General features: G+C 39.6%; 1 protein-coding gene across 15 annotated transcripts in view; it reads left to right on the forward strand.

Moving 5' to 3' along the window:
* Nucleotides 1-18,470, forward strand: part of BLTP1 (bridge-like lipid transfer protein family member 1) — a 246,599-nt gene that overhangs the window by 26,726 nt on the left and 201,403 nt on the right. For 13 of the 15 annotated variants that reach the window (XM_073341054.1, XM_073341048.1, XM_073341040.1 and 10 more), the window contains 4 exons: nucleotides 3,673-3,802; nucleotides 8,863-8,979; nucleotides 10,916-10,994; nucleotides 11,724-11,788. In XM_073341054.1, coding sequence (XP_073197155.1) covers nucleotides 3,706-3,802; nucleotides 8,863-8,979; nucleotides 10,916-10,994; nucleotides 11,724-11,788 — 358 coding nt within the window. In that variant the 5' untranslated portion in view covers nucleotides 3,673-3,705. Of the gene's footprint in view, nucleotides 1-3,651; nucleotides 3,803-5,629; nucleotides 5,775-8,862; nucleotides 8,980-10,915; nucleotides 10,995-11,723; nucleotides 11,789-18,470 lie in introns of those variants that run through there. The other 2 variants (XM_073341041.1, XM_073341053.1) reach the window with 2 other exon arrangements.

Consider the following 18,470-nt stretch of genomic DNA (forward strand, 5'->3'; position numbering starts at 1 on the left):
CAGCATATGACTGGTGGGAACGCTAATAGCTTTGCAGTTTTTGGACAGGTGCATTCTGTTTTCCTGGAAAGCCATCAGTTTGCATTGGTCTCTGTAGAGAGAAGGGGAAAAGACAGTGTGGCAGATGTGAAACACGGAATATTTAAAGATTGTTGTATCCGCTTTATAAGTGTTATATGTATCTTTATGGCTTGCTAGTGATCATATTTCTGGCTCAGTGGGTGAGTTAAATGGATGTCCTGCAGGAAGTAAAATCAATGATGGATAATTAATGCAAATACCTAATGCTGTAACAATGTAAATATCAAGTCTTTTTTGAAGTTACGCCCTCAAGGGAAATAGTATATACTGGTTTGACCTGGTTCAAGAAGCCTAAGAATACAAAACACTTGAAATTGCATAAAGTGACAGACCTGATCTGAAGAAGAGGGTCACTTGCACTTGATCCAAGAACTGACTGAGTCTTTGCCCAGGGACAGGCCCTGTAGGAGGGTCTGAAGTACTTTAGTCCTGACAGTTTAGGACTGTCCTGTTTTCTCTATGTGGAGGTTGGGTGACTAGAAAGCTAGACATGCATATAAGCTGTTCATTTGTATGATATGTTTTGTCTGTAATGCTTTTGTTCTGAATAAATAGTACTTTGCTTCATAAAATCAGACTTCATGAGTTAATCACAGTAAATTGCAGGAGCCTGTAGCCTAAGACCCAGGTCTAGCTCCCTGAGAAAAGGGACTGCTAGAGGATTGAGACCTAAGAGGGGGGATCCTTGAGGAGGCCACAAAGGGGATAAAAGTGCTACTAACTCAGGAACTGTGACACACAGTCCCTGTCCCTTGGAGTTTATGGTGTATGCTGGATAGAAAGCTGAGGCAATAGTCTAGATGATAATTACTGGTGGAGACAGTGCAGCTAAGTACTATCCTGATGGGGTGTAGCATTATTTCTATAGCTCAGTGGGTTCTTTTGAGGCAGTAAATACCACGATGCCTTACATTTTGGCGTTTTTGTTTTATCCTTTTTCAGTTTGGGAAGTGTTTCTTTCAAGTATTGGTAGTGGTGATTCAAATGTTAATTGCCAACAGACAAAACCCAGGGGAGAAGTCATCGCTTTTAACCCATTAATGGAGCTCTTTCTGATGTTTTCTGGTCTGCATATTCAGGAGCTTTCCACTGCAGGATGCTGTGAAGATTGTCCTACCTCTCAAGGCAGCAGGAGTTTCAGTACTGAAAACATTAAGTTGTCCTAGAGAAGAAATGCTTATGCCAGGCAGCACTGAAAGACACTACTCAGGGAAAATAAAGCATGAGCAGATACTAAGGAGATAACACATAAAGCAATCTCCCATTGGGATGTCTTTCCTCCCTTCTCCCCCCGATATACCTCTCTATGCGCAAATGTAGTTAGCCTAAGGGACTGGAATAGATGATCTAAGTATTAGACCATGTTGCCATGGCATCTCCTCTCAGCTCCCGCCCATGCTCCCATGTGTATCCATCCATCTAAGGAACTAGCTCTTTTGTCCATCCACTAGCAATCATTGCCTTGTTCCTTTTCACCTTCCATGAGAAAGGGGTCAAGACAAAGCATTTCTTTCCCCCAGCACATGGAATGTGAGGCAGCCTCTGTGGCAACCATCCAACCAACTTCCTAGATGATAAGCTTGCTAGGAGCACACATCTGAGGAAACTTTGTCTTTTCCTTCTCTGCACCTGTGTATTAAGGGTGCTGCCATGACCAGGCCTCTATGTAGGGAGAGGTCTAGTGTTGGAAGAGTTGTAAACTTCCTATCACATTAGTGCGTGTTGGTAACTCTTGATGCACTCAAAGCGTGATGGCTATGAAGCGCTTGGTGCCTCTCAAGGGATGCTTTCTAGGACAGCTTTCCAGGTTGTTTTATGCATGAAGCTTTGGGTTGATGAGACTTGGGAAGGGAAAAATCTCTGGAACAAGATCTTTCAGCCTTCAGGTAGCTGAGCATGTCCGCTTGTGTGCATACAGATCCTGATTACAGGTGCCTGAATCTTCACATGCTTGCTCATTTGGAGCTTGATGTAGACTAGCGAAGTTGGGCAATTTTGCATACATGTAACTGTGCACTCACCTGGCAACTGAAAACCAAGCTGGGGGTCTTCAGGGTTGGGGTCCCAGTCTAGGACTCTAATTTCTGGGTTGGAATGAGGGACTGAGAAGGGAAAGGCATGAAGCCATCTTCTATCATATTACATTTTTAGAAAGGGAGGAAAAAAAGAGAGGGAAGAAGTCTTGTCTTCATGGCTGCCAGGCATAACTTTCCTGAAAAAATTATGGTTTACAGGCTTGATTTTTTTTAAAACATTTGGTGTTCAGTTGTACACCTGCTATGGAAAAGTAATCACTGAATGGGTGTGCAAATGGTCAGAGATGCATTTAACTGGTGCACATACACTTTGGTGCACCTGCCTTTTTGAAAGTTGAACTGTGCATTTCTGTTTGGCATTATGGATTTAAGAAATTCAAAGAAAAGTCATGTAATATGTTTCTGAGCTATTATATGCCTTAGTGCTTAGTTGGTGTCTTGAGGCACAGTGCTGAAAGCGAATAGATTTTTTTTTTTTTTAATTCACCTGGAGAGTATACTAATCCCTGTGAAACATACAGTCTGTTACTTAAATCTGCTCTGAACGCAACACTTCGTAGAAGTGAGTTTCCTGTGTGTAAATGTGAAAGGTACAGTCTCTCTTATCCACATTTTCTTGTAATGCTTTCCTTGTTGTGGGTTAACTAATTTTAGTATATATTAGTTGCCTTTACATTGTGGAAGGATAACATTTTGTGGTGTAACTTGTACACTTATACGCTTGCTAGCTACTAGATGGGTCCTCAGTCTTGCTACCCTGTGTGGGAGAACATAGTTCATGACTTGGTTCATTTCCATTTTGGCAGAGGTAGAGTGTGCTCAGAAAGTATACTCATTGTAGCAGGAAAAAGCACTTTGTATTACTCAGTAGTGGCTCCGCAGCAGACACCAGAGTGGCTGAAAAGGTAGCTAGGAATCACGATGAGGTTAAAGGGAAAACATTTTGGTGCTCTGATGCTAAAGTTTTTGAAATAGTCTTGGCCAGTTATCTTCCCAATCCTCAGAAAGTAGGTATATGGGGAACTCTACAATCTTGTACGAGGTTGGTCTGCCTTGTATGGGGTAGAGCAGTGGTTCTCAAACTGTGGGTTGGGACCCCAAAGTGGTCACAACCTCATTTTAATGGGGTTGCCAGGGCTGGTGTTAGACTTGATGGGGCCAGGGGCCAAAGCCCAAGACCAAGCCCCACTGTCCAGGGCCGAAGCCCAAGCCCCATTGCCTGCGGCCAAAGCTGAAGCCTGAGTCCCACCGTCTGGGGTGAAGCCCGAGGACTTCATCCCTTAGTGGCGGGGCTCAGGTCACAGACCCCGCATCTGGTGCTGAAGCCAAGGCTTCCGTCCCCCTTCCTGGAATCGTGTAGTAACTTTTGTCGTCAGAAGGGGGTCATGGTGCAATGACGTTTGAGAACCCCTGGGTTAGAGTATGAATGTGAACTCTTATCTTCTGGGTTACGTGAGAGCTAAACCCTTATGAGTTCTTTAACATGGTTTTGTGTGGGAACTTTTTGATAGTTTTGCTGTGCTATGTTATTCAGTTTGGAATCTTTCTCTTTCAGCCCTTTAGACACTGATACAACAGCAATCTAGCAATGGAACAAAAAAAAAATGACAGTATTGTCCCAAGTATCACACAGTTGGAACACTTTTTGACAGAACACGACTCCAATGTTGTTTGGCTATTAGTTGGTAAGTTGAATATATTCTGGTTTTGTTAAATGTTTTTTTGTGAATCCATTAAACATACTTTTCTAGATAGTACTAGATACTTTTCCTGTAGCTCAGGAAAGCTTATGCTCAAATTGGTTAGTCTCTAAGGTACCACAAGTACTCCTTTTCTTTTTGTGAATACAGACTAACACGGCTGCTACTCTGAAACCTGTTATATAGCATCTGTTACCCAGAAAGATCCCAAAATATTTGAAGATAGAAGCCCCTTCATTCACCATGCAGCTGTTTAGTAGCACCCAGCAACACTACTACACAATTTAAGAAGGAAACAAAGAATTGTTTTCAATATAAAACCTCAGGGAATTGGGCCTGGTTACTACGGTTAACTCTCCTCCTATTTCCCACCTCCCTCCAAAAAGAAAAGTCTCTGTGGGAACTTTACTGATAACAAGAAGTTGGGAGCACAATTTTATGTCTTATATCTGGAAGAAGGCCTCTCCAGTAGCAAAATACCTTCTACTACCAGAGAGTCTAAAACAGCTATTTGCTATGTTATGTGTGTGTGTATATATTATATATATAATACACATACAGTATACACACACATGAGAGAATGCAGTACCATAAAATATATTTCATTTGACCTGTTATGTGGAGGAATGACTAAGTTTTCTAAAAGATTTGAAAGTAGTGGTCTGTGTTGCAATAAGTATATAGTACAGGATGCACGTATGTGTCTGTCACATAATATAGTGCATATATACTAGGTAATTGGCACAAGCGTAGGGCAGTCACATTGTTCTGGAATGGGGAAGCCATAGGTGTGTAATGCAGGTTACTCAAGTGAGTGACAATAAAGCCTCTACATCACACCAAACCATAATGGGAGCATTACTGCGTGTTACACAATACAATGGTGATGCAAGAGCATAAGCACCAACCTCAGGACAGACTGTTAAAAGCCAGGGCACAAACCATGAATTGGTTGTGAGTTCTAAACTTAAATTTCACCAACCAAGTGCAAACTCCAGAGGCACTTGAACAGCCTTAACACAGAGTCACAGATGGTCCCCTTCAGTACTCCAGTCTGTCTTGCCATCCAGGTGAGTATATCTCTATGGTAGATGGCCCATTACACCAAGAATCACAGCAAAATATTCAGGTTACTTCTGATCCTGAAGGACCAGTTCCTGACACCAGGTCACCTGCGCTTTAGGTCTCTCACCAAAGACCAGGCCAGTCCCATAATAAACTAGATGAAGATTTATTAAATTGGAAAAGGAAATTAGAGAGTTATTCACATAGGTTTGGTATGTTGGAAGTAAATCCAACTCCTAATGGAGATGGTTGAGTGATTCTGTGTGATTTAACTCTTATCTGGTAACAACAAACTGGTCTCTGAGACTCTATTTCCAGGTGTTGTGGTGAAATGTACAAATGTTAATGACACTCTTGTGGGAATAAATATATTACAGCTGGTATGTGGGTATGTTTTTGTATTTTTTGCTGGAATGTTATTAAGCACTAAATTTTCTGAGGAAATTATTATTAGTGTTAGAAGGTAAATACAAAGCAAGCAGTTCTTTGCAATAACTCTAAACAAAAATGTTGCTTTTTTGTTTACCTTTGTACTTAATTTTAAAATGTATATTTTGCCCATTATTGTGAGATCTGGGTACATAAAATAAAACAAAAGTATTGCATGCAATGGACACAGCTTAAACCCACTCATGCCCCTAACTGTCTTGGTCAGTAGATGAAGATACAAATGCACACTAAGGAAGAGCTGCAGTTTGTTTGTTTGTTTTTTTTGTTTTTTTTTAAAAAAGTGTCTTCAACCAAATCTTAAAATTGCCAAATTTTGGTTCTGGAGGATTGTAATAAGGAATGAATTACAGAGCTGAACATTCTCTGCTAAACTTTCCTCCCCGTTTCCAGAAGTCCCCTTGGAACAGACAGCAAAACTTTCCTGTTGATTGCAGCTAATAAGGTAGAAATTGCAAAGATGCAGTGATTGCCATTAAGAAAGCTGCATAGTCACTAATGTACTGCAAAACTTGCACTGCATATTAATATTTTACATTTAAATCTTTCACTTAAAGGTCTCAAACTGGTTTACAGTATTTGTTTTGTAGTATGCAATTTTAAATTTTTTTTTAACATAATAAGTTGCTTGGAACTACACTTCAACAATTTCAGCGTTTGAGGACAGTTGCAATTCACAGTTCACTGGTTAAGTGTCTCATTTATGTAAATTAGTAATTTGCATAAAAATCCTTTGTAATCGGGGTTAATTGCAATTGGCCTCCATTTATTCATGAACTGTGGAATTCAACTTTATAATGTTTCTGTGAACTTGGCATAGGTACTGGAAGTAGGGGTACGGGGGGTGCTACTGCACCCCCTGTCTTGAAGTGGTTTCCATCTTATACAGGATTTACAGTTTGGTGCAATGGCTCTCAGCACCCCCACTATAAAAATTGTTCCAACACCCCTGGAACTTGGTGCAAATGATGCTTCAGTTATCTTCATTTTTATCTTTATCTTTCATTTTTATATTCTTTAATGTTAAGGGGCCTGTCGTTCTGATGGTAAGAACTGAACTTGGCAGGTAAAGGGGAAAACACTTACAGATTAAAGTAATTTCAACCACTGATTTAAAAAAGCTTCCAAAATTTGCCTATTTAAAACACTAAGGACTAGAACCAGAAAGCCCAACATTCACATCCTCAAAACCCCTGTTCAGCTGCTGCCTAACTGTGTAGATGCCTAAAATTGCACGGTGCCTACATCTCCACCTAAAAATCTGCCAATGAGTGTGCGCATTGCCACCTCAGTCCTGATACTCTGTGCCTATCGCATGCCTCCCTCTCCCTCCCCCTGTACCTCCAGTTGGATCTTCAGACAAAGCATTACCCCACCCATCTCACCTGCAGAACCCAGTCTGGTTACCTCTGAGAATGCCTACTGGATTGGAGGAGAAGGGGTGTAGCCTAATCCTAACCCTTCAAAGGGAGATAGGCGCCTCTCTGGTCCCGATTTAGGCACCTATCTCTGCTTGGGATTTACAGCTGTGAATATCTTCTTGAACTAAAGTGTTTGAGCTCTTCTAGAAAAAAATGGCAGCAGTAGGTACTGGTGCTCCCCTTTATAATCTTTAGGCCAGTGATGAGAGCACTTTACTATATTGTAGGAGACAGGGTTCAAATCCCTCTTCTGCCTGATTTGGAGCAGGGATTTCAACCCATGTCTTCTCCCCTCTCAGGAAAGGGCCCTAACCACTAGGCTATGTATAAATAAATGACACTAATTGGAACAGGAACTTGAACTTAGGTTCTCCCGCATCTCAGGTGAGTGCCCTAAACATTGGGCTATAGAGTCACTTTTCCTCTTTCTCTGGCCCAATGAATATTTAATTATTTATACAAAATGGAATGGCTTCTACAGGAGAGATTCAGAAAGACTCATTCCAGAATCTAGCAGTTAGGACACTATCCTGAGAAGGAGAAGACCTGGGTTTAAATCCTACTCCAAATAAGAAAGGGAGGGGGATTTGAATCTAGGTCTCCCATGTACTTGGTGAGGGTGCTAATCACTGGGCCTAAGTGTCTAAGGAGGTGGCGAGAAAGGGCTTAGGAGCCTAACTCCAGGAGATTGTTCATGGCTTGAATCCCATGGGGAGATCGGTGCCTCTCTCCTTTGTCATTCCTATTGGCTAGATTAGGGAGCTCCCTGCTCAGTTTGCTGGCATTTATGGATCCCATTCTTAGAGGCCTAACTCTCCCCATGTCTTGTGTAGGCACTTAACTCTGCTCTGATCCTTAATTTCATTTGTGGACCTATTTTTTTTTTATTGCTCACTTTTGAATATGCTGTATAGTTTTGTAACCATCATTTTTATGTGGGGAGGTACACTGAGATCACTCAAAATATAAAGATTATTTGGAATTGTCATCAGATGTGAAATCCTGTTCTCTGGCTGCTGCTTAATGATTCTCTCTATATTATTGATACATGGAACCCAAAGACCACAGCCTATCTTCTCCTTCTCTTCCCCTCTTCCCATATAAGCTATTTAAACAGGTAGTGAAGAAGGGCAACAATGGGTACGTTGTTTAAATTAATGGTAAGAGCAGGAAGTTAGGGGTCCTGGATTCTGTACTAGTACTAGTTTCTGCTACTAAAACTCTGACATTGGGTAAGTCACTTAGGGCTCATCTACACTGCCCCACAGTTTGGACTACAGTGGCGTGAATAGCAGTACACACCAAAGTGCTGTGCCGTAACTCCCCCATTTGGACACTGCAGTTCAAACTAAAAATTTCTTAGTTTTCTGTGAACTAGGAATCTTTTAGTTTCTCTCATCCAGTTTTCTTTCTGGAAACTTTGTGAACCATTTTGACTAGAAATAGGTTACTTGATTTTAATCAACTCATGTAAAAACTACTTCTGGGACTAGAAGACCTAAATTTATTTTGATTGGCATATTTCTAATTGGATTGAAATTCCCATGATTTTTTCCATCAAATTCCAATTTCAAACTAATAAAACTGAGAGGTATCGGCCAGTCCACTGATTCTTATATTAGCACAAAGTACTACTGTGTGACAAATTGCTGGACTAAGATGTAAAGGCTGGAAATCATACGAGATGATGTGCTGAATCAGGGGCGATTGTAGCTTGGCTAGGACTTGTTTTCTCATTTTAGTTTCCATTTACTTGTGGATATGGCCACACACAGTTAGAGGAGACCATCAAATCTATGATGTTTTGTTTGGGTTGTGGGAAATGGTAGCTAATTAGTGGGTGATACTTTTCTACTATTGGCCAAATATTGTATGATAGTGGGAGTGAAGAGAGAAGGGCAATGGAGAATCTATATCTTCCCTCCTCCAGTGTTAAAAGCGCATGTGAATTACAAACATGTTTTTGTATGGGTTTTTTTAATTGGGAGGGGAAAATAGAGAGGAGAGGGGCATTGTTACTGGGCTTTGTATTTTCGTACACAATACTTTTATCGGGTCACACAAGTGTAACTTTAATACGAACTAAAACGAATATGTTAATCTTTTCAACAGCTACAATCTTGTCTTGTGGATGGATTATCTACCTCACTTATTATAATTCCCGAAATGTTGGACTTATTTTAACATTGGTTCTGAACAGATTATATAAACATGGCTACATCCATATTGGTAAGTTGTGGTTACTGTAATATGGGTACATGTGAATCTAATCATTATTTTTGATGATATTTTGTAGTTCATCCTAACATGACTTATTAAAAACTACAGGGTGCATCTTAAGTGTTTCTGTTTACTAAAGTAGTTTTCAAAATAACCAGATAGTTGATTTCAACAAACACATTTTTTCAACAAAGAAGTATTTGATGTATAACTCAGGATGTTTCTTAATGTAGGTAAAAAACCTAATCCCAAGTAAATTCCTGTTTTGAAATTCCTCATGATTTATGGTCAGTTCAGGTTGATTACAAAAATTATAAAACCCAAAGGTGCCATATTTTCATTTGTTAAAGAAATCACGTTAACTTTCACTGTTATCTTCCCCTCTCTTTCCAAAGCTACACATCACAATGCCCATTCTTCCAACTGAAGAAAACTGGCTTGGGCTCGCTCTGGAGCCCATCAGTGCTCCTTGTGAATCAACCAGATAAATTGTTGCTGACTGATATGAGGATTTTTTTTTTTCCTTCTCCCACCCTTGGGGCTGAGTGCACTGTCTCTGCAGTGCAGCTAGCTACTGCAAATCCAGAGCAAAGGAGTGGACTGGAATCTCAAGCTCTTATTTTGTGTGTGATGGTGCATTGTATTAATAAACTGGCGGACTAGCTAATCCTATTAATTCTTATTGGGACAGTAATATTTAGAATTTATACTGGTAAGGAACTTTGTCAAAACCCATTAACTCTCCTTTATTTTTTAAATTTAAAAACATTTTTATGGAATAAACCAGGTCAGTACAAATCACTTGGGTGCTCGCCCACATTACAAAAATATATACGATGCTGAGTCATGTAAGGTTTTATCACACAATCTGACTCTGATTGTCCTTTTAATTTTCTATCTACACTTCAATCTCCCAGGCCTCCCTCTCTGTGCTACTTGGAATAACTTGTCTTTTTAATCTTGGACTTGTTCTATAGCTACTGATCGTATATACAATGAAAATAGAAGCTAGAAAAATTGTATTAATCTACTGATGATTTAAGGAATCTGAGATCCAAAAATTCCAAACCATGTTCAAATCCAACGCTACTTATGACCTGTAGTGACTTCAGCACTTGTTAGATGAAGTATTTGATATATATGTTGTATTTTTAAAAACAAACAAACTCTGCAATGAAATTTGTATTAAGGGAAAGCAACTGGAGATAGCTATCCAAAATATGTGGCGTTCTTTTTAACTTTTGTAATCATCATGGATATTGGATCTCACTAGTCCCATTTCTGGACTAGCTGTGATTGGTTTGTTGATGTCATTTTAACACAAATAGGGTTTTTTATGCCTACTTTGCTTAACTTCTTGTTTCTAAGCAAGGTTAAAAAGGATTGGGGAGAATATATGGCCCATCACCACCCTGCTTTGTTGCAAAGGAAATTGAGCCATGCTGATGTGTCTGCTTTCTTGTTAACTCCTCTGTCCCCCCAAATGTTCAAATCTTCAGATGAGACTGCTAGACTTGAAGGCCTAGGCCTGAAGGCTGCTAGGTTTACTACTACCAGAAACTTGTGTGTATTTTATGGTGAATCTTAACTTTGTCTTGTCTTTCAATTATTTAACTTAACTATACAATCTGTAGTAACCAGTGATATTGATACATATCTTACATGTTCAAAATAGTCATTCCATCACTTTCCTCAAACTTAATGATATAGGCCTACATTTTTAAAAGTGACTAGTGATTTTTGGTTGCCCAACTTGAGACATCCTAAAGATGCTTGATGTTTCAGAAAGTTCGGAGTCCTCTACTCTCTCTGAAAGTCGTCTATAAGGGCAAAAACCAAGGCACCCAGAATCACAAGTAAACCTTTTTCAAGAATCAGTTGTTCCCTTTCAGAAAAAGAAATTAAACAGACAAAAGCCTTACATGAAGTCTTTCTTTTAAAATAGGTTCCTTTTCATTCTCTGTCCTGTCCGGAAAAGTCATGGTTCGTGAAATCTATTACATTACAGAAGACATGTCTATCAGGTACTTGTTTGTAAAAGAATTACTGTTCTGGTTCTTTAAAATGTATTTTTGTTCCCTGTTGGTACGACTACATTAAGAAATAGCAGATCTTTAACATGAAACTGATTCTCGTTGGTAGGTATGGGGACAAACTGGTTCCCTCTTACAATTGCATAACCCCACTGACCCCCTTCTCCACTGTTGTTGCATTGTAAGTTGAAAAGTTCCAGTATCTCATATAAATCTAATAAAAATTATTGACTGTATTAAGAGAGTGCTTTTCAGAATATAACAGAAAATTCTATTCGCTAATGTCTCTTACTTCATTGCACTCTTAAGTTTTTTATAAAACAGTAAAAAGTAAAACTTTTAAAGTCCAAGTTCTATTAAAATATTTGAAAGATCTATTTTAGCCAAGCAACTTACACTTAATTTTTTTCATAAATTTTAATAATTACATGAAATGTAGAGCAGGGGATGTTTTGGTAATTCTTTCAGCCAGAGGTCCAAAGCATTAAGAAGGAAACAAATAAGGGATTCTGAAAGTGAGGGTTTTTTTGTTACACTTGTGCATCTGCATAACATAAAGATTGGGCATTAGTTATTTGAATCTATTATTGTGATGCTGTTCATACAGTTTTAAGAAGGGAATCTTTCTACAATGTTTAAGGCAGTTTTTCAAGCTGCTGTACATAAAAGATCTATAAACTGTGTTCTTAAATTCCTATTTATGTAATTTATCCAATTTAGAATCCAAGATGGATTTATTATATTTCGCTGGTGGAAAATGTACAATCCAAAGCAGAAACAACATGGTAAGTTTCATCATAATGTTTCAAAGTTTGAATTGAGCTTTAGAAATATGTTCTCTTGGCATTGTTTGTTAGTCACTGGCTTTCTTTTGGAAGTATTTAAATTTACCATAGAGAGGTGTTGTCTTTAGATCAAGGTGGGACAAACAGGTGGTGATAAGGAAGCTAACACTGCTGTTGCCTTTGTAGTACCAGTTCTGTGGATAAACAGGGAACTTCCATTGTAGGGGTGTTCATCTGGCTCTTCCAAGTAATAACTGACTGTAAAAAACAGAAGGGGGAGAAAGTTGTTGAACTTTCTTTGGAGATGTTAGCAAGTCTTGTAAGTTTATAATGAATAGTATTAAAATCAAGTTCTCCTTACTGTAAAGGCTGATGACTTCTCACAATTATTCAATTAAGTGGAGACAATAGTACATAATTTTAAAAGGTGAAATACTTGTAACCTGTTCAGTTTACAAATTTACTTATTGGCTGCAGGGTTTCCACATAGGAGTTCAGATTGCCCTGCTTTAGATATTCCCATATCTAGCATTTTAATCATGTTTCCTCACTGGCTCAGGTCATGTTCAACAAATGCAACTGGAGAGTACTACAAAACTTAGAATGCTTCTGTTGGAACTTCTTTGGCTGAATTGTGCACCACTGTTTTTGAACACTTGTACAGAAAATAGCAAACGTTACGAACAGTGGCTCTTTTTCTGGCATTTTTAAAAGAAGATTGTTGATGTAATATCAAAATAACCTGAAGGAAATAGTGTTCATTAAGTAATTTGATTTCCTCTTTAGAAAAAAAACTATGCTGCTGCCTTTTTTTTTTTTTTTTATTCACGGTTGCTTTAGCAGAGCTGCTCTTTTTTTCTTTTTTTTCTTCTTAAAAAACAAACTCCTTCACCAGTTCGGCATATTCCACCTTTAAAATATGCTGACTACCTGACTAAATTGCAGAAGTCCAATAGCGCATTACATTTAAAAATCTCTTTATTTTTGTTCTCGTGTAATTTGTTCTGGTGGCAGCTTATCACCCAGAGCGGTCTGGATACCTGATGGAGCCAGGCATGATTGCTGCATCGGTTTGTTCAAATCTGCAATAAAGTGAAAAAGAAATAGAGCTTAAGTGCTCCTGAAGGAAAATGTCTATGTACTACAACGCTTCTAAAAATGAAAAGTGAACGACCAGGAGCTTATATATCTTTATTTAAAAAAGAACAGAAATTCTAAATCTCTGTGTTCCTTCTGGAAAAAAATTCCCTGCATTTGTAAGGATTTAAATGTACTCAGGGAAGGCCAATCTCTAAATGGAGCTCCATTGGAGCTCTTAAGTTCCCTTGGGCTTTCCTTCCATCATAATGTAGATATCTGTGAAGCTCATAAACTCCTCAGACTTCCCGTTATGTTGAGAAGGTTTTATGGCTCTTCTGCCTTCTCAATAAACTTCAAGTCAACAGTATTCTATTCCCCTGTGACCCCAGGTTTCATACATTCATTCCTGCTCCCAGATCCACATTAGCCTCCTTGCTGACTCCTAAAATCAACAGGTTTCAGAGTAGCAGCTGTGTTAGTCTGTATTCGCAAAAAGAAAAGGAGTACTTGTGGCACCTTAGAGACTAACAAATTTATTTGAGCATAAGCTTTCGTGAGCTACAGCTCACTTCATCGGATGCATTCAGTGGAAAATACAGTGTGGAGATTTATATACATAGAGAACATGAAACAATGGGTGTTACCATACACACTGTAATAAGAGTGATCAGGTAAGGTGAGCTATTCGTTACAGTGTGTATGGTAACACCCATTGTTTCATGTTCTCTATGTATATAAATCTCCACACTGTATTTTCCACTGAATGCATCCGATGAAGTGAGCTGTAGCTCACGAAAGCTTATGCTCAAATAAATTTGTTAGTCTCTAAGGTGCCACAAGGACTCCTTTACTTTTTGCTAAAATCAACAGAGGCTGCTATGTATCTTTCATAGAGCTTGAGGTTGGAAGGGACCTTCTAGTCTGACCTGTAATATCATGGGCCATTAAGTTGCACCCTGATCTCTACATTGAGCCCAACGACTTTAGTATCCCAAGGCCTGAAATGCTTTCATCTAATTAAACAGTTGTGCACCATCAGGTTTATCTGGGTATATCTCACCTATCTCCTGCCCCTCAATGCTGTGCAAGGAGAGCAACCCCCCACCCCCCGCCCCGCTTTCCCAAGTGTCTGCCAATCTGACCTGGGAGAAAATTCTTTATCAACCCCAAATCTGGTGATTAAGTACGTGAGCAAGTACGCCAGCCAGGCATCTAAGAAAGGATTTTTTGTAGCTACTTAAAGCACTGGTCCATTCCATCTGGTATGCCATGTTCAGCTGCAGCCAATTTCTGATGCTTCAGAGGAAGATGAAACATCCCTCCCACTCTCACCCCATGAATATGTTATGCCAGTTGGGCACTGGGGGAAAAAATTCCTTCCTGACTTCTGCAGGCAACTGGCTGAAGCTCTGAAGCATGAGATTTGGTTATAGTCATTGTCTTAATACAGAGCTGCAAGTTTTATGAGCATATTGAGGGTAAAACAGATAATCCTGTTCTCCCCATGACCCGCAAAGGAAGAGGATGAGCAAGAGGATTCACAGATTTCAAGGCCAGAAGGGACCACCATGACCATCCACCTGACCCCCCCGCCCCCCCATCCATGCGTACAGGCTGTAGAATTTCTCTCAGAAGCTAGATTAAAGTGTATCTTTTAGAAAGATATCTAATCAAATCTTAAAGATTCCAAGTGATGGTGAGTCCAGCACCTTCCCTCTTAAGCTGTTCCAATGTTTGTTTACCCTCTCTGGTTGGAAATTGCATCTTGTTTCAAAGTTGAATTTGTTTAACTTCAACTTCCAGCCATTGGATCTTATGTCTTTTGTCAGCAAGACTGAAAAGCCCCTCTCTCCCCCACAGACAGCTTTTCCATGTTTAAATACCTAGACAGGGGGCATAGATCAGTATTCATGTCAGTCACCATCAGTACCCAGCCCGAGCCAGAGAAGCTAATGATCCAACCAGCAGACTAAATTCGGAGATGAATCCTGGTCACGTGCCACCTGAGGCACATTATGCATACGCGAAGAAGTACCTAGATCAGGGGTGGGCAAACTTTTTGGCCCGAGGGCCACATCTGGGTATAAAAATTGTATGGTGGCCCATGAATTCTCGCAAAATTGGGGGTTGGGGAGTGGGAGGAGGTGAGGACTCCTGCTGAGGGTGCAGGCTCTGGGGTGGGGCCAGAAATGAGTTCAGGGTGTGGGAGGGGGCTCCGGGCTGGGACTGTGGGGTTCAGAGGGTGGGAGGTGGCTCTCAGATGAGGCAGGGAGTTGGGGTGCGGAGGGGTGTGAGGGCTTGGCTGGGGGTGTGGGCTCTGGGGTGGGGCTGGGGATGAGGGGTTTGGGGTGCAGGACAGTGTACCAGGCTAGGATGGAGGGGTTTGGAGAGAGGGAGGGGGTCAGGGCTGGGGCTGGGGTGCAGGGGGTTAAGGGCTTTGGCTGGGGTGCAGGCTCTGGGGTGGAAAGCCCCCAACCCCACTCCCCGGTGGGAGCTTGAGGGCTGGATAAAAGGTCTGAAGGGCTAGACATGGCCCGCGGGCTGTAGTTTTCCCACCCCTGACCTAGACACAAGTCACTTCTCAACCTTCTCTTTGATAAGCTGCATACCTTAGAGTCTGCATTAAGCCCATGGTTTCTGCTGATCTACTAAGGTCTATCACAAGACTGGACTTCAGAAGCTACATAGGGAAGCAAAGGTGGAAGAGCCTGTAGCAGCAGGGGCAGGCTGGGGGAATAAAGGAGTAGATTTATACAGCTTGGCTAAGGAGTTGTCAGCCATGCAATACTCAATAGAGGGTTTCCTTCTCCCTGGCTCTCAACACCATGCATGAGCTCTGCAAGGTATCCTGTTCCATGCCACTGCATGCTTGTCATGAATATTAAAGCTTGTGTTTTTTATGAAGAGGAGATTTCCAGACGAACTCTGATAACAGAGATAAGGCTGCAATTTTGTTTTGGTACCACAGTACCAAACTCTGTGTGTGTGTGTTTTGGGGTGGGAAAGTGAATTTTACAAGAATACTGTAATATATATATTCATTTTTAAATTCGAAACCAAACACTCAAAGGGATGGAAAAATCAGTGAGAGACTCTGCCACTGTTGGTGGGAGGTACAAACTGGAATGTATAGCGGGTACAACAGTAAGTCAGTGGTATGGTTTGCTGAATAATATGTATATGAAATACAAGATATGGGCTGGGGGAAGAGGAAATGGTTAATGAAAGGAGTGATGTGAGCACTGCATATCTTTTATTAGAGTGGTACTGGCAAACCACTAAAATGGGCTGCTGAGGTCAAGGGTTTAAGGAATAATTACATCTTTTACTTAAATAATCTTAACCATTAAGTGCTCTGATAAAACTAGGGCAGGTGCTAATGAACATTTTCTTTAGAACTTATTCTAATTTTCACTTTCCATAGAATATATAGGAGCATGGAAAAAAGCTAATGGAATGGAGCGTGGAAGCATTATATAAAGCTAAAGCAATAAAGAAAACAAGTCTGATAACTTTTTTTGAGTTTACTGAAATTATTACATAATTTCCCAAAATGCATATCTAAAGGGTTTAGTAAGCCATCAGGGACTAAAGTAAACTTTGGAGTAGGGTCAGTCTCTGTGTTTTATAAAGTGCTATATAAAATATGCTTTAATAGAAGTAAAATATTAGTAACATAATGCACTAAAACTTCAGAATGCTTCTCTTCCCCCTCCGCCCAATAAACTTTCTCCTATCACTACTTCTTGGAGGGAACATTAATTCTTTCAATCTGTTACTTGCAAAAGGAAAGACTTGCCATTAACAAGTGTACAACTATTAGATATTTCTCATTTTGAGATTTTATTGTAGACATATGTTCAGGTTTGTGGTTTGTTAAAACCCTTTTGGTATGACCTGCATAGTACAATTCATTTGCTGTGATATCAGTGTGTATTGTACTAGGCAGATCAAACCCATGTCAAGCGAATTATCTGAGAAGCCAAGTGGCTTTTAATGATACCTTGAGTGCTGTGATGGATGATTACTTTGTGTTTGTATCGCCACTCGGGAGTAGTTATTGCATTTTTGTGCACACTCTGACCCAGGATCCAGTCCAGTGTGTGAATGGGTTGGGGTGTGAGTGTATGGGTCCTGCTGTTACCTACAATAGTGGTTACAGAACGAGAAGGTAGAGCAATATATCTTATGCGGGATACACCTAAAATCTTTGTTTGTGTCTCTTAACATAATTACCATCTTTCTGATTAAGAAACAATCTTAGACCATGGTGAGAAGGGATACCTCTTTCTTTTTTGGGGGGAAAACACTTTTTTTTTTATCACCTACCCCTACCTCCTGAATGTATTCAAGAGTTATAAATGTTTCATAATCCTAACTGTTCTGGGTTACCAGAAACCAATACAATTCCCACTCATATTGGAGGTAGTAAAGTGAGTCTGCCACTATGAAGAAGGTCTAGTAGTATCTGATCCCAGAAAACTAAAGCACTCCTTTGTGTTCTGAGCCTAGGATTTCTTAAACACACCCTCTTTCTCCCCCCGCCCAACTCCCCTTCAGTTAGGTCACTTGCTGACTTTCTCAATTACAGAAAAGGTAGTGATAGTTGGGAATAGATTTTAAACAATTATTAATGATCATTTTTCACTTTATGAGGAATATCTCTGATGAATTGCTAAGCTTTGAGGAACTGTTAATATTGTATCACCTGAACAAGTGTGGTGATATGACTGTTAATAATAATAATCAGTTATATAAATAAATCATTTTTTTGATTAAGCCCTGAGGAAGCCAGAACCTTTTTTATTCATCTTACTTTCAATTAAAATTGATAACATTACTGAAGAGTATGGTGTAGTGTTTGTTCCTCTTTAAGAATATGATGACCAAAATGTTTCATTTTTCTTAGTTGCGTGTGTTCTCTAAAAATATTTTGGAGCAGAGTTCTGATGTGTGAAAAAGAGGACAAAACCTCTTCCTTCACGCTTGAAAAAAACAAAACAAAAAAACCTAAAAGCCTGTAAAAATAATTACCTATTTTAAGCCCCTCTCTTTTTTTAATAAAGGAATTATAATTCAACTCATTCAATTAATGAAGTCTAATGGCTGCCTCAAGGAATGTATTAGCTATAAAATTAACTTTTGTATATTCTTGATAATGAAGATCTCCCAGATGAGCTATTGTCTACTCCAATATTTTTGTGCATAACTCATCTGAACCTCTGTGATTTGCTGCTGCTAATTAATTAACTTCCTGTGAAGCACACTTTATTTCCTTACTTATTTGTGTAAAACCAAGTTGGTACAATAACTCTGTACTTCTTAAAATAATGTGACTTACATTGAAAAAGCCTGGGAAACTAACTCAAGTTATGGAGGGGTGGGAGAAAACTCAGCAGGAGGGATAAAGGATGGAATGTTGGCTTTTATTTGTAGGTAAATATGTAACTCTTGTGGATGGAAGTAATGGTTAGGGAACAAAAGCTATTTAACACAAGATATGAATTGCATCAGTTTCCCTCAGTCCATAATTTAGACAAATAGACTAAGTGGTATTTCAGAGCAGCTCAGGTCTCTTGAGTAAATATGTAATGGGGACACT

The sequence above is a fragment of the Lepidochelys kempii genome, chromosome 4 (assembly GCF_965140265.1).
Source record: "Lepidochelys kempii isolate rLepKem1 chromosome 4, rLepKem1.hap2, whole genome shotgun sequence".
NCBI lineage: Eukaryota > Metazoa > Chordata > Testudines > Cheloniidae > Lepidochelys > Lepidochelys kempii.